General features: G+C 38.7%; 1 protein-coding gene across 5 annotated transcripts in view; it reads left to right on the forward strand.

Annotated features, from left to right (window-relative positions):
- LOC106871185 (uncharacterized) overlaps window positions 1-17,500 on the forward strand; it is an 87,215-nt gene that overhangs the window by 23,869 nt on the left and 45,846 nt on the right. For all 5 annotated transcript variants that reach the window (XM_014917521.3, XM_014917518.3, XM_014917520.3 and 2 more), the window contains exons 3-5: window positions 4,965-5,053; window positions 8,074-8,159; window positions 8,962-9,045. In XM_014917521.3, coding sequence (XP_014773007.1) covers window positions 4,965-5,053; window positions 8,074-8,159; window positions 8,962-9,045 — 259 coding nt within the window. The remainder of the gene's footprint in view (window positions 1-4,964; window positions 5,054-8,073; window positions 8,160-8,961; window positions 9,046-17,500) is intronic.

Genomic DNA, 17,500 nt, shown 5'->3' on the forward strand with positions numbered 1-17,500 from the left:
GGTTCAAGATCCTGAGATCAGCTTTCACCACTTCATCCCATATCGTCCAGTATCTCTCTCTCTCTCTCACTCTTGTAAACTCCATCCACATTAAGGGATTGGCACTTCATTATACAGCCGTTCTCATCCATATGCATCACCTGCCCATACCAGTGCAGTCTTTTTTCTTGAACACTATGTCTGATTTCTCTTTAAACTTTGGTAGACAGGTAGGTAAGTGACAAAGGTAACTAATATTAAATTCATCGCTGAAATCATTGCTCACATTCTCTTTGCTTTGTACATAGCTTCATAGATCCTTCATAACCTAGCCATCTACTCCTAATTTCTTTGGTAACCATCAAATTACTAAGCATGCTACACTGTTAAATGCCTTCTCTTGTTTACTCTTGAAAGTTTTCTCCTGAAGCTGCATCACATGGAAGACTGTATCTGTTCTATCTCTTCCAGACATGAAGCCAAACTACTTTTCATCTAGGTCTACTCTGTCATAGATCAATTATGATATAACTCTCTCCACAAACTTCTTAACCTGACCCAATAGCTTAATTACTTTATAGTTTTCTCACCCTAAGGTATCTCCTTTGCCTTTGTTTCAGTTGATGATGCTATGGCTATGCCAGTCATTGAGTACGATTTGTTGTTGGCACTCCGTCGCTTACGACGTCAAGGGTTCCAGTTGATCCGATCAACGGAACAGCCTGCTCATGAAATTAACGTGCAAGTGGCTGAGCATTCCACAGACACGTGTACCCTTAACATAGTTCTCTGGGAGATTCAGCATGACACAGTGTGACAAGGCTGACCCTGTGAATTACAGGCACAACAGAAAATGGAAGTAAGAGTGAGAGAAAGTTGTGGTGAAAGAGTACAGCAGGGTTCGCCACCATCCCCTGCCGGAGCCTCGTGGAACTTTAGGTGTTTTCGCTCAATAAACACTCACAACGCCTGGTCTGGGAATCGAAACCGTGATCCTATGACCACGAGTCCGCTGCCCTAACCACTGGGCCATTGCGCCTCCACCATTGAGTATGATACCTTCCTGGAAAACTTGATTAACTGTCCAGATGGGAGACATGCATCTTTACCTCACAAAACATTTTAAGCATCTCTGCAACTATCCCTGAGGGATCTACAGCTTTCCCTCTCTTCATGTCCTTAATCAGTTCATCCACCGTGTTACTGTTGACTTGAATCTCTGGTCCCTCTGTAGGGGCCAGTATTAGGTAGCTCCTTTAGAGCTCATGCATTCCCCACTTCAGCAGCCAGTTAGGATAGCATTTTCACACCACTTACTGGTCTGCCATATTGATGGCTTGTATGCCTTCCTTATTCTGAATACACTCACCAATGACATCTCAGTTCTCTCACACACCACCACCACTACCACCACCATATGCATATATGTGTGGTTGGCGTTAGGAAGGGCATCCAGCTGTAGAAACTCTGCCAAATTTAGATTGGAGCCTGGTGTTGCCATCCGGTTTCACCAGTCCTCAGTCAAATCGTCCAACCCATGCTAGCATGGAAAGCGGACGTTAAACGATGATGATGATGATGATGTACATATATGTATACATATATGTATATATATATATATATACATATATATGTATGTATATATATATACATATATATATACATATATATATACATATATATATATGTATATATATATACATATATATATGTATATATATATACATATATATATGTATATATATATACATATATATGTATATATATATACATATATATGTATATATATATACATATATATATACATGTTGTGGCGTGCAAGAGAGACGATTGCGCTGGTATGGACATGTGGTGAGAATGGAGGAGGATAGCTGCGTGAAAAAGTGCCACACCCTAACAGTTGAGGGAACCCGTGGAAGAGGTAGGCCCAGGAAGACCTGGGCTGAGGTGGTGAGGCAAGACCTTCGTACATTGGGCCTCACCGAGGCGATGACTACGGACCGAGACCTTTGGAAATGGGCTGTGCGTGAGAAGACCCGGCAAGCCAAGTAAGATCGTTGCCAGTGCCCCTGGACTGGTTCTTGTGCGGGTGGCACATGAGATGCACCATTTTGAGCGTGGCCGTTGCCAGTACCGCCTGACTGGCTCCTGTAGGATTTTCGAGCGAGATCGTTGCCAGTGCCCCTGGACTGGCTTGTGCGGGTGGCACATAAAAGACACCATTTCGAGCGTGGCCGTTTTCGTGCGGGTGACACGTAAAAGCACCCACTACACTCTCTGAGTGGTTGGCGTTAGGAAGGGCATCCAGCTGTAGAAACTCTGCCAAATCAGACTGGAGCCTGGTGTTGCCATCCGGTTTCACCAGTCCTCAGTCAAATCGTCCAACCCATGCTAGCATGGAAAGCGGACGTTAAACGATGATGATGATGATGATGATATATACATATATATATATACATATATATATACATATATATATGTATATATATATATATATACATATATATGTATATATATATATACATATATATACACACACACACACACACACACACACACATATATATATAGGTATCTGTATTTGTTTGTGCATGTCTGCTAGTATACGAGAATGAGTGTGTATGTTCAAAAGTATAAAGAAGAAAAGAAAAATAACTAAATGAATAAAAAGATAATAACAGGCAACAAAATAAAATGCAATAAAATAAAACGAAATGGTCTTCCTTTCTTCTTATGAAGGCAGATATTGACATGACTAATGGAGTCACATGACAGCTGAGTCATGTGACCTTAATAGTCACATGACTGATTGTTAACATAATAATAAAAAAAAGTAAGCAGAAAAGTAAAGTACCTATGTCTAATGGAACCAAATAATCTTTGGCTCTGTGTGGAGGAGTGCGGGGGGGGGGAGAAGGAGGAGCGGGCGGAGAAGGGGGAGTGGATGGACAGAAAGATTGGTTGATGGTCAATTAATATACACAGTTGGTGACAGAAGTAGACAATTTTATGAGGTGGACAGAGAGAATGAGATTGGTGATGGCCTGTTAATGTTGTGGTTGAGGTTGTTGTTGTTGTGGTGGTGGTGGTGTAGTGCCAGGTCAGCCCTGATTCTTTTATTGTTTATTCTTTTCTTTTTTTTTACATTTGTTTCACTCATTAGACTGCAGGTCATGCTGGGACATCACCTTGAAGGGTTTTTAGTTGAACAAATTGATCCCAGTACTTATGTCTTTTTATTTATTTTTTTTTTTTTTTTAAAGCCTGGTACTTACTCTCTCAGTCTCTTTTGCTGAACTGCTAGGCAATGAGGACATAAACAAACCAACATTAGTTGTTAAGCAGTAGAGGGGAGGAACAACCACAAACACAAAGAAACACACGTACACCTGAATCATCATCATCGTCGTTTAACGTCTGCTTTTCATGCTAGCATGGGTTGGACGATATGACTGAGGACTGGTGAAACCGGATGGCTACACCAGGCTCCATTCTGATTTGGCAGAGTTTCTACAGCTGGATGCCCTTCCTAACGCCAACCACTCAGAGAGTGTAGTGGGTGCTTTTTACGTGCCACCGGCACAAAGGCCAGTCAGGCGGTACTGACAACGGCCACGCTCAAAATGGTGTATTTTATGTGCCACCCGCACAAGAGCCAGTCCAGGGGCACTGGCAACGATCTCGCTCGAAAGTCCATTACACATGCCACAGGCACAAGTGCCAGAAAGGCGACGCTGGGCACAGGTGCCATCACAATTTCGCTTTCGCTTGCCCCAATAAGTCTTCGCAAGCCGAGTTTCGTGTCCAATGAGGGAGACGACGTTGGCATGGGTGCCATGTTTCAACCCTAATGCTGTGACCATGTTGGGGCACTGCCAGTGAAAATATGTGCCTCCCTGGTGGGGAATCAAAGCTTGGTCTCCAGCGTGACCCTCGTCTCCAGTGTGACCCTGGTCTTCTACGTGAACCTGGTCTCCTGCATGACCCTGGTCTTCCGTGTGACAGACCACTATACTACCCCTATAGTTTTTTAATTGTTTCAGTCATTAGGCTGTGGCCATGCTGGGGCACCACCTTGAAGAATTTTAGTCAAATGAATCGACCCCATTACATTTAAAATAAAAATTTTTAAAGCCTGGTACATATTCTATCAATCTCTTTTGCTGAACTGCTAAGTTACTGGAACACAAATCAACACGAAATTTTAACGAAAGGTTTTAATTTAGATCACTTTAAATCAAAAGCCGGTATGGTAGAGCCAGAGGTGGTCTGAAGCGGGTTGGTATCAAAAAGGTTAATGACAAAGTCTTAAAGCTGTATTCTATCTTTAAGAAATCAATTCTTAAATTTGGTTTGTATTTATAGCAAAATCTGAAGATTGTGTTGCTGTTTATAAGTATTGTTTATCATAATAGCTAAGAATATGTCACAAAGGCATATAACAGATCTTTTATCTGTGATATTAGACTATGAACTTTCAGGGTATCTACCTATCTATGAAGAATTACTATGAACTTTTTGCTTACCTGATTTTTGCTTAATTATATTTATACTCATTAAGGCAGCGAGCTGGCAGAATTGTTAGCACACCGGGCGAAATGCTTAGTGGTATTTCGTCTGCCGTTATATTCTGAGTTCAAATTCTGCCGAGGTTGACTTTGCCTTTCATCCTTTTGGGGGTTGATTAAATAAGTACCAGTTATGCACTGGAGTCGACATAATCGACTTAATCCCTTTGTCTGTCCTTGTTTGTCCACTCTGTGTGTAGCCCCTTGTGTGCAGTAAAGAAATATATATTTATACTCATTTGTCTTTTGTCTTTTGATAGTTTCAGTCTGAGGGTGGCCATGCTGGGGCACTGCCATTTGCATTTATATTTCTGTATAAATCTTTTATAAATGTTTTGATGCCATTAACAACCACTTGCCCATCTTTTATTTTATTTTATTTTATCATAATGGATCAATATTTTGTTGTGTTTGTAGGAAATGTGAAAAATCTTCTACTGATGGTTATATTTCAGCAGGTGAAGTAAAATACTTTCAAGGATCAGTTCGGACTCCCACACCATTTAGTGAGTAGCAATGTTGTTCAAGTTTTTAAATGTTGAGCTCTAATTGTGGAGGGTACCTGTAGAAGGGGTAGACCTAGGAAGACATGGGACAAGGTGGTGAGAAAGGATCTTTGCTGGGCCTCACTGAGGAAATGACAAGGGACTGTGATTTGTGGTGATTTGCTGTACTTGATAAGACATGTCAAACTAAGTAAAATCACTGTCTTCCACACATATAGTCTTGTCCTTTCAGGTGCCAGTGCCACTTAAAAAGCACCCGTGCCAGTGCTGCGTAAACATACCCATGCTGGTTTCATGTAAAAAGCATCCAGCACACTCTGTTAAGTAGTTGGCAGCAGGAAGGGCATCCAACTGTAGAAACCATGCCACAACAGATAGTTGGGGTTTGAATGGCTCCCTGCTAGCGAGCTCCATGTCAAACTGTCCAACCCATGCCAGCATGGAAAGTAGATGTTAACGATGATGATGATGATGATGATGATGATGAGGATGAAAATGCTTCAAATATTTTACTTATTGGTTCTCTATTTGACCAACCTTACAGTAATAAGGGTAGGCAAAACATGTAGGGATTTTTACTACTCTGTTAGGATGAGAGAAGGCGAATGTAGGGTTTTAGAAATTTTAACTACTCAACAGGAATAAGGAAAGGCAAACATGTATGGACACTCATGTTAAATTGGTTTAAAGATGTTAGTGTTATGCAACAGATGGCAATTTGGCAGAACTCTTCTCTGAGTTCAAATCCTGCTATAATCAATTTTGCTTTGCATGTGGTTAGGGGTCAATAAATAAAGTACCAATGAAGTACTGAAGTCAATTATTCTCTCCCATTTTTCTTCTTTATTTCTTTTTGCTTTTGAAAATAGTTACATTGCTTTGTAAGAAGAGTAATAACAGAAGATATAGGATAAATATAGATATTGCTTTCTCCAAAAACAAACAAAAAAAAAGAGTTGAGTGAAAAGCTAGAAACAACTCATAGAAAAACAGACATGCAACTAGAACTATTCAAAGATGAGCTAATGTGCAGTTCAGCATGGACTGGAAATACAGAAGAATGTGATGTATTATGTAATAATACAAGACTTCTATTTTCTCATAGTATTTGACTGAAGGTGAAAATCAAGATGGTGAACTGGCAAAGTGGGTGGGGAACTCTAGAAAGTTAAATAAAATTGGTCTAGAGTAGAAGTTGGTAAAGTGGTCAGTATTGACCTCGGGGTGTGTGTGGCATCTATGTGATCATCCAAGGAGTCGATAAGCATTAAATTTCCTGACTATATCAATATAACATAACTGAATTTTTATTGCTCTTTATCAATTTTTTTCAAGTATTTTCATTAAATTTCTTTAAATATTTCTTATTAAAAACTGGTAATGACACAAAAGAACAAAGGAATTATCATTTTAAAATCAAGAAATTTTTTATTAATTAGTCTTTTGAATTTTATTTAAGACATTTATATAATGGGGGTTCAATAAGTTAACGTTGATTCTATGAAGGGGTTAGTGATATAATAAGTTTATCGGCTCCTGTTCTAGAGTAAGGTACTCTAGCATGGTCACAGTCAAATGACTGAAACCAGCAAAAAAATAAAAGAATGGTATTTGTGGAAGAGTGTAATGTCACAAATTTTTGAGGACAAACTGTAAGTAACTTGCTTGGGGCTCTCCTTCCCCACTAAGTAATTATTGACCCTAGGAAGAATGGAAGGTAAAATCGTCATTAACCCTTTTGTTACCATATTTCTGTTGAGATGCTCTGTGTTTCTTTCAACTAATTTTAAATATAACAAAGAATTTAGTAAAATAGCTTAGTTATCATTAAGTTAGTGTTAGGAACATAAATTGTAACTAAGGTTTGGTGGAAGATTTTAATTCAGAGCTTTTGAAAACAAAACATTTGTACTACAGAGCCAGAGGTGGTTTCAGCCAGGTTGGTATCAATTAAGTACCAGTGAAACATTGGGGTCAGTGTAATCAACTAGCCCCTTCCCCCAAAATTTCAGGCCTTGTACCTTTAGTAGAAAGGATTATTATTATTATTATTATTATTATTATTATTATTATTATTATTATTATTATTATTATTATTATTATTATTATTATCATCATTAAGACAGCAAGCTGGTGGAACCATTAGCATGCTGGACAAAATGCTTGGTAGAATTTTGTCCTTCATACTCTGAGTTCAAATGCTACTGATGTCAACTTTGCTTTTCATCCTCTCCAGGATGATAAAATAAGTACCAGTTGAGCACTGGGGTCAATGCAATCGACTGTACCCCTATCCTAAAATTGCTGGCCTTGTGCCAAAATTTGGAACCATTATTTGTTGTAGTAAGGCAGCAAGCTGGCAGAACTGTTAGCATGCCGGGCAAAATGCTTAGCAGTATTTCTTTGCGACTACGTTCTGAGTTCAAATTCCGTTGAGGTCAACTTTGCCTCTCATCCTTTCAGGGTCGATAAATTAAGTGTCAGTTGAGTACTGGAGTGGATGTAATCAACTTATACCCTCCCCAAAATTTTCAGGCCTGTGCCTATTGTTGTTGGCACTCCATCGCTTACGACGTCGAGGGTTCCAGTTGATCCGAACAACGGAACAGCCTGCTCGTGAAATTAACGTGCAAGTGGCTGAGCACTCCACAGACACATGTACCCTTAACGTAGTTCTCGGGGATATTCAGCATGACACAGTGTGACAAGGCTGACCCTTTGAATTACAGGCACAACAGAAACAGGAAGTAAGAGTGAGAGAAAGTTGTGGTGGAAGAGTACAGCAGGGTACGCCACCATCCCCTGCTGGAGCCTTCTGGAGCTTTAGGTGTTTTCGCTCAATAAACACTCACAACGCCTGGTCTGGGAATCGAAACCGCGATCCTATGACTGCGAGTCCGCTGCTCTAACCACTGGGCCATTGTGCCTCCACCTTATGCCTATAACAGAAAGGATTATTTGTTGTTGTAGTAGAAGTAACTAAATTGTTGGATATTTCTTTCTGTTTTGCTTTTTGATAGCTGGGCCTTATGAAAATCTGGTGTTTCCAGAAGATCTGTCTCTGTTAGACTGCATGCTGTGTGGAGGGAAATTCCTCAATCTAAAGGCAAGATTCATTTAATTCTTTCATTCTTTTATTCTTTTACTTGTTTCAGTCATTTGACTGTGGCCATGCTGGAGCACCACCTTGAGCTGTTTTACTTGAACAACTCAACCCCAGGACATATTAATTAAGCCTAATACTTATTCTGTTGGTCTCTTTTGCTGAACTGCTAAGTTACAGGTATGTAAACGCACCAACACTGGTTGTCAAGTGGTGATGGGGTGACAAACACAGACACAATGATACACACACATAAATATATATACATACATACATACATATATATATATGTCCTACCCATGCATGCATGGAAGATGGATGTTAAACGATGATGATGATGACGATAGATGATGATATATATATATATATATATATATATATATATATATATATATATATATATATATATGATGGGCTTCTTTCAGTTTCTGTCTACCACCAGATCCACTCACAAGGCTTTGGTCGGCCTGGAGCTATAGTAAAAGACACTTGCCGAAGGTGCCAAGAAGTGGGACTGAGCCTGGAACCATGTACTTGGGAAGCAATCTTCTTATCACACAGCCACACCTGCGCCTGTCCTTTTGTATTTAAACTTCGCTGTCAAACATGTCTTTTGGCCTCCATCTCTATGATGCATAAATTGAATGGTTTCCTCACCGACTGAGTGTTTTTTTTTTTGTTTTTTTGATGACATTAAACATTTTTCCATTTCGTAGTCACCATCACCATTGCCATCATCATCATCATCATCAGTATCAAATCGATCCAAACCTTACCAAGTCTACTTATTGTTTTGTGTTTACAGGCCCATTTCATATGCACACTTTCCAACATTAATTATCTGAGAGACACCTTAACCAGTATCAACCTTTCTTTCAATCATTTCACAGTAAGTCTTGTTTTCTTTTTTCCTTCTCCTTATTTTAATCTTTCACAACTTCCATCTCCATTTCTTTTTAACCCCCATTTCCCCAGCTTTCTGTTCCTTGTCTTCCAACACCAACATTGTCAAGTCTGCTCACATTTGCTTTTATTTTTATGTCTGCTTTTCTTTTTTTTTTTTTGTTAATTAAGATACTAGGGTGTGATTTCGGGAAGACTCTTACGTCTATTTCTAACATTTTAAATGACCACATAGGGGTTGTGGTTGTGCGTGTATGTGTGTGCTCAGAAGAAACCATTATGTGTGTATGAAGCAGGGCTTTAATGTTGGTTGCATTTGGGCTTTACAAGGCCATGAGCAGGCAGAATTGGTAGCATGTTGAGCAAAATGCTTAGTGGCATTTTGTCTGTCCTTATGTTCTGAGTTCAGATTCTGCCAAGGTCAACTTTGCCTTTCATCCTTTTGGGGTCAATGAAATAGATACCAGTTGAGCACTAGGGTTGATGTAATTGACTAAACCTCTCCCTTAAAATTGCTGGCCTTGTGTTGAAAATTTGAAACCAAAATTGGGCTTTATGTTTTAGCTGCAATGAAAGTCTGAAGGGGAAATACCTAGAATTTGGGGTGGTTGGTTGGTCGACCAAATGGTTAACTGGCTGGTTTGTTGATTGGTTAGTTGGTTCATTTGTTGGGAGGATGGTTGGTTAATCAGCTGGCTGGTTGATTTGTTGGTTATTTGGTTGATTGGCTGATTGGCTTGATTGGTTGGTTGGTTTGATTGGTTGATTGAGTGGTTGGCTGATTGATTAGTTGGCTGGTTGATTGAATGGTTGATTGGTTGATTGACCAGTTGGTTGATTAATTGATTGTTTGGTTGAGTGACTGGCTGATTGGTTGGTTGATTGGCTGATTGATTGGTTGATTGATTGGTTGATTGATTGGTTGATTGACTGGTTGGTTGATTGATTGATTGGCTGGTTGATTGGTTGATTGATTAGTTGATTAGTTGGTTGATTAGTTGGTTGATTGGTTGGTTGATTGGTTGATTGATTGGGTGACTGACTTGTTGGTTGATTGATTGATTGGTTTGATTGGTTGATTGACTTGTTGGTTGATTGATTGGTTGATTGATTGGTTGATTGGTTGGTTGATTGGTTGATGGTTTGGCTGGTTAATTGAATGGTTAGTTGATTGATTGATTGCTTGGTTGATTGATTGGTTTGTTGATTGGTTGGTTGGATGATTGTTCGGTTGGCTAGTTGCTTGGTTGGTTCAGTGGTTGGTGTCACCAGTCAACAGTAAAACATAGCTCAGCCTAAGGCATGACAGAAAATATCAAATACAAAACTTCAAACCTATCTAAATTTGTCTGGAAACCTTGTTCACCCTACCCACCCTTACCAACAACTATCACCATTGTCATCACAACCACCACTACCACCACCACTACCACCATAATGACGACAACGACGATGATGACAATGACCACCACCACCACTACTACATATACTGCTATTAACATACATACCACTGCTACTGCAAACAAGAATTCATATACCATCACCAACATCATTGCCACTACTGCCCATGCTACTATTGTTATAGCGACCACCTTAACTGCAACCATCACCTCAACCACACATACAATCATACCACTGTCACAAATACCTCAAACACAACTACTACCATCACTACCACCACTGCCACCACTGATATCACCACCCACTACTACCACCAGTTCTACTGCTACATTCATACTATGACCAACTAACTATCACAACCATTGCTACTACAACCCCCATCACTACTACTACTACTACTACTACATAACCCTAAAGGTAATAAAATAATCATGTGATGGAGTTTTGAAAGTGAAAGTAAATAAACTAAACCATAAAAATAAAAATATAGAAATGAAAGCAAAACCAAAAATTATTCTTTTTTCTTTTTTTTTTGTATTCTTGGAAAAAACCCAAAGATTTTTCAGCATTGATTTTAAATGTTGTTGTTGTAGCTGGAGAAGGCAAAATACCACCAGATTTGAAAAATACTATTATTGTAACAATATTTGCGGCTCGGTGGTTAAGCAGCTAGTTCTTGGGTTCAGTCCCACTGTGATATCAGGTTCAATCTCAGTGCATCGCACCTTCAAATGTCTTTGTGCACCTTCTACTATTGCTCTACTATAAGCATCATGGGTAGATTTGGTACACAGAAACTGAAAGAAGCCTGTCATATATCGGTGCAGGTAAAGCTGTGTGGTGAGAAGCTTGCTTCCCAACATCATGGTTCTGGGTTCAGTCCCACTGCATGGCACTTTGAGCAGGTGTCTTTTATTATAGCCTTGAGCCTATCAAAGCCTTGTGAGGAGATTTGGTAGACAGAAACTGAAAGAAGCCTATCTTATATCTGTTTGATTGGTTGATTGATTGGTTGCTTGGTTGGTTCAGTGGCTGGCGTCACCAGTCAACAGTAAAACATAGCTCATATATATATATATATATATATATATATATATATATATATATATATATATATATACATATAGATATTTTGCCAAATCAGATTGGAGCATGGTGCTGCCTCCTGGCTTACCCAGTTCTCAGTCAAACTGTCCAACCCATGGCAGTATGGAAAACAGATGTTACACAATGATGAGGATGAGGATATGTGTATGTGTGCATGTGTGAGTTTGTTTATGTGTTTGCATCTTTCTGGGTATGTATTTGTGTGTATGTGTGCGTGTGTATGTGGGTGTTTGTGCTTTTGTGTCTGTGTCTGTCCTGCACCACTGATTGTCAACCAGTGTTGGTGTGTTTACATCCTCATAACTTAGCAGTTTGACAAAACAAAACCAACGGAATAAGTATATATATGTAAGTATATATCATCCCAGCACAGACAATAGATGCTAAATGCTGCTGCTGCTGCTGATATGTGTGTTTGTGTGTGTATGTGTGAGTACGTGTGTATATGTGTTTGCGTGTACTCTTGTTAAGACATCATATGATAGTTGTAAAAGGACATTGCTGTCATGGACTAGTGAGGTTATACATTTGCAATCTTCTGTGGAAAACCTATCTGGCCATGGGGGAAATATTAGCTTCCTTGGAAACAGGTAAGGGTTGGTGGCAGGAAGGGCATCTGGACATAGAAGATCTGACTCTACAAATTCCATCTTGACCTATAGAAGCATGGACAAATGGTTGATAAGTGATGATGATGAAGAGCATGATGATGATGATGATGGTTATGATGATGATGAGGAATAGCAGGATGAGAATGATGAGAATGATGGTAATGATGCTGATGCTGATGATGATAATGATAATGATGATGATGATGATGAAAACCTGGAGGATGAGGATGATGATAATGCTGCTGCTGATGATGATGAGGATGTTTAAGAACAAGAGGATGAGGAAGAGGATGATGATAATGATGATGATGATGATGATGAGGATGATGATAATGATAACGGTAGCAGTGATGATGATGAAAGCATAAGGAGTGGAAACAACCGACGTATTTCTCTTCTCACCATTCCTGGATATATTCTTGGAAAAAATTTATTTCGATAGATTGATTCCAATCTATCACGTGTTCTTCCAGAAAGCCAATCCGGGTTCAAACCGGATCATAAAATGGTTGATGCGATCCTTTCCTGACAATAGATCCAGGAAAATTGTGCCGAACCACATTGTTCTCTCTTCATAATTTTTCTCTGATCTTGTCAAGACTTTCGGATCAATGCTACACAACAGACATCTAAAGCATTGAAGAACCTCGGATGCTTTAGATGTCTCCATTGCTTCTTAAGATCCATCAAGGCTTTTCATGGAGATATGACAGGACAGATTAATCTACAGGGGAAACTTTTCTTCGTGCTGAGAAGGCCAGACCATGGGAAAGACCTGACTACTCACGCAATAACGATGTATTGAATATTAGGAAAAAAAAAACAAATGCTGTTAGTGATGAAGCCCGGGAGCTATAATATTTGTATTTATCTATCTGACTGTCTGCTTGCCTGCCAGCCTGTCTATCTATCACTCTCTCTCTCTCTCTCTCTCATATATATATATATTTATTTATATAAGGGCATTACTATACATGAATGCCTCACGCTAAGAGGGACTCTAATGTCAAACTTGAAGTGTTCGTCTGGTATGTTGATTTTTTTGTTTATTTTAATGTTTCTTGACCATACTATACTGATGAGTAAAAGTTGCATATTACTGCAATAATTACGAAATCATGATCTATAGTTTAGTCTGTTTTTAGGGGGCTAGCTTTGAGAGTTGCATTTCTTCGCGTTCGGTAAAAATGTGTTTATTATGGTAGTTTGACCTTAGAGTCCCTCTTAGCATGAGGCATTCATTTATAGTAATGCCCTTATATAAATAAATATATTTTAGGGAATAAATGATGGATTTTTCCCTTATGAGGTTTTTTTCATGCTAGCTACTTGATAAATTCTTATAAAAGACTTTATCCTATTATTGAATTATATATATATGTTTGTGTGTGTGTGTGTGTGTGTGTGTGTGTATAACAAAAGATAGGGTGTGTTTCTATGCAGGAAAAAAATATAGGCAAATTTGTTGTTGAAGATGCACCTAAATTTGGAAAACTTGTAATTGTTTAAAATACATTTATTTACATATATATATACCAAACTAGTTTCAACAATATTTTTTGTTTATCAATGGTAAAAGTTTAAAACTATGAATTAGAAAAACATCTTTAAAAGTTTCAATGTTGACAAATTAAAATGTTCATAACAGACAAATTTAGAATTATGAATTAGGAGGACAGGTACAGGAATTTCAATGTTGACAAGTTTAAATGTTCATAGCAGTCAATAATATTAAAACTGTACATCTGAAATTTGGAGACAACTTCCAAAAGTACTTTCTCACCAACTGGAAATGCTACCTGGATGACTGTTTCATCCTGTGGCCACATAACCTTGAAAGCGCCAGGACAGGCATCGCTTCAAATGGAGAATACTTTGAAGGCAGTAAAAGTAGAAACATGTAAAACTAAGTGAATAAAATAATATTGCAAAGTTCCAGTTTCTTTTGGGTCCCCCCTTGCGTCAGGCTTTAATCTGATCTGGCAAAGTTTCTACAGCTGGATGCCCTTCCTAACACCAACCACTCCAAGAGTATAATGGATGCTTTTTACATGCCACTGGTACAGGTGCCAGTTATGTGACACTAGCATTGGCCATGACTGCCAAATTTTACCTGCAAGTTATTGATCAGTCAGGGGTTCATCATCATCATCATCCTCATCATTTAACGTCCGCTTTCCATGCTAGCATGGGTTGGACGATTTGACTGAGGACTGGTGAACCAGATGGCTACACCAGGCTCCAATCTGATTTGGCAGAGTTTCTACAGCTGGATGCCCTTCTTAACGCCAACCACTCTGAGAGTGTAGTGGGTGCTTTTACGTGCCACCGGCACGAAGGCCAGTCAGGCGGTACTGGCAACGGCCACGATAGTAGAAAACTTGCCTGGGAGGTACTATGCAGTGGAATGGAACTTGAGACTATGTGATTATGAAGTGAACTACATTGACATTCATCCATGTTGTTGCGAAGTTTTTAACCGTTATTTTTTTTTTGACAATTTATGGTAAAATAAAATAAAGACAATATGTTATCATAATAGATATTATTCTGCTCTATCGCACCACTTCTTCCCCCATTCACACTTAATATTTGGCCATTGCTTTTGTATATACTTAAAATAAATGAAATTAGGCAAAGATTGGTGACCTCTGTGACCTTTACAAGAAACTAAAACTGCTGCAGTTGGGGTAGTGGTGGTGGTGGTGGTGGTGGTGGTAATATTTGAAAAATTGTATTTGGTAAAGTGTTTTTTCACTTCTGTTTCAACTGTTGTTTTTGTTGTTGCTATGGTTGCTGCTATTGGAGTTGTTGTTGTTGTTTTTGAAAATAGTGTTGGTTTTTGCTGTTGTTGTTTTTGAAAATAGTGTTGGTTTTTGCTGTTGTTGTTGTTGTTTTTGAAAATAGTGTTGGTTTTTGCTGTTGTTATTGTTGCTCATGTTCCTGTTGAGTTCATACTTGTTTGTTGTTGCTATTTTGTCCCTGTTCAGTTTTTTTGTTTTTTTTTTTGCTGCTTGCTTGGCTGTTTTGTTGTTGTTGATGATGATGATGATGATGATGATGATGATGGTGATGATGGTGATGATGATGGTGATGATGATGATGATGATGTTTAACTTTTGCTGTCATGAGTGATTATAAATGATTTGTTTGTGAAAAAAAAAATGAAACAAAACAAAAAAAAACAAAAAAAAGGAGCCAGTTGTCTTGTCAGTGTCCAAAGACAGTGAAGTTCACTAAAATGTATTGAACAACAACAACAACAACAACAACAGCAACAACAACAATAACAACAACATAACAACCACCACAACTACTACCACAACTACTATTAACTATAACTGCAACAATAGCAAGTCGTCCACTGCCAACAACAACAACAACAACAACAACAACAGCAACAGCAGCAGCAGCAGCAGCTATAGCAAGAACAACATTAATCCCAACATGACTATCACCTCTGATACCATCACTACAATAACAACAATAACAAGCATCACCGTTATCTACTATTACAACAACTACTGCTGCTGCTGCTGCAAACGATATGCATAATCCCATCATCATCATCATAACCAAGATCACTTGATGTTTCTGTATATTTTGATAACCATAATGTTTCTAAATTACAGACCCCACCCCAACCACCACACACACACCTAATTCTGGAACTCAACCTTCTCCTTTCTCACACCACTACCCTCTTTCCAAATTCTACCTTTTCTCCTTCTCCCTCTATCTCTCTCTTACTCTCTTTCTCTCTCTCTTTCTCTTTCTCTCTCCCCTATTTTCTCCCACTGTCTCCCCACCTTTCTGAAGTTCCTGTCCTCCCTCTCACCACCTCTCTGCAAGGCTTACAGGGGTAAGTCTCCTATCTTCCCCTTCCTTACACACCCTGCCATCAATTTCCCACTTTGTAAGTCTCCTTCCTCTGTTCCCACAACTATTCTTCCTCTGTAATCCTTCCTCCTCCCCTCCCTTTTCACTGATCCCCCATCTCTGTAAGTCCCCTCCTTCCCCACATTGCACTGAAGTCCACCTCCCACTCCACCTCCCCCTACACCTTTTTCTATTCAATTATTTCAGTTTCTAAATCTATATTTTTTTTCGGATCAGATCGTTCTTGGAGTTTGTGGTATGGTGTTTTGGTGTGGTGTATGCTGTGTTGTGGCCTGTTGTGTGTGCTTTGGTGTGCTTGTGCATTGTAGTGTTTGTGTGTTGCGATTTGTTGTGTGTGCTTTGTTGTGTTTGTGTGTTTTGGTGTGTTTGTGTTGTGGTGTGTTTATGTGTTGTGGTGTGTCTGTGTTGTGGTGTGTTTGTATGTTGTGGTGTGTTTGTATGTTGTGGTGTGTTTGTATGTTGTGGTGTGTTTGTATGTTGTGGTGTGTTTGTATGTTGTGGTGTGTAACCAAAGGGGTCCATAGATAAAAAAATGGCTGAGAATCACTGCTATTAAAAATGTATTACACACACACACACACACACACACACACACACACACACGTATGTATATATATCTTTCATCATGTTAAACTGGTAATCCCTCCACTTTTTTTCTCTGTCCATTTTTTTCCTCTCAACCCTTTCTGTTGAAGAACATAGGGTCAAAATGTCAAAGACTTTTCCATTCTTCCCAAGCATCAAACTAATGTACCTATATGTACATATATACAGGGTGGGCCAAAAGTCATGCACAAAATAAGTTCTATATGCTCTGGAATTGTCAAAGACATGCTTCACTTTTTCTAAAACTGTGTAAAATAGATAAAATATTGATAATACACACGTACTTGTACACAATGAGCAAACTGAATAATCTTTTCTGCCATAGGCACAAAGCCTGAACTGGGGTGGGGTAAGTCAATTACATCAATCCCAGTACTCAACTGGTATTTATTCTATTGACCTTGAAAGCACAAAAGGGAAAGTTGAGCCCAGTGGAATGTATATAAAAATATAAAATATAAAAAAATATACAAAAAGCATATAAAAAACAAAAAAACATATAGTCATAAAAACTCATATATACATGCATATGCATGTATATATGAGTTTTTATGACTCTTTTTATGACTCTTTATATGGGTTTTTTTCTTTTTTTTAATATGCTTTTTGTATGTTTTTTTTATATGCTTTTATATTTTTATTTTTATATTTGTATTTGAATTTTGTAAATCTCTGAAGAGGCCTAGTGAATCATGCATGTACCCGCATTGCATCCTTTTCATCTACCAATTACTCCAGCGTACTGGAGCTATATAGATAGAATGGGGCATGCCAACACTAGGCCAAAACAGCTGTAAGATTTTGTCCCTTCTTCGG

Source organism: Octopus bimaculoides, chromosome 18 (genome assembly GCF_046866305.1).
Source record: "Octopus bimaculoides isolate indiv1 chromosome 18, ASM4686630v1, whole genome shotgun sequence".
Taxonomy (NCBI): domain Eukaryota; kingdom Metazoa; phylum Mollusca; class Cephalopoda; order Octopoda; family Octopodidae; genus Octopus; species Octopus bimaculoides.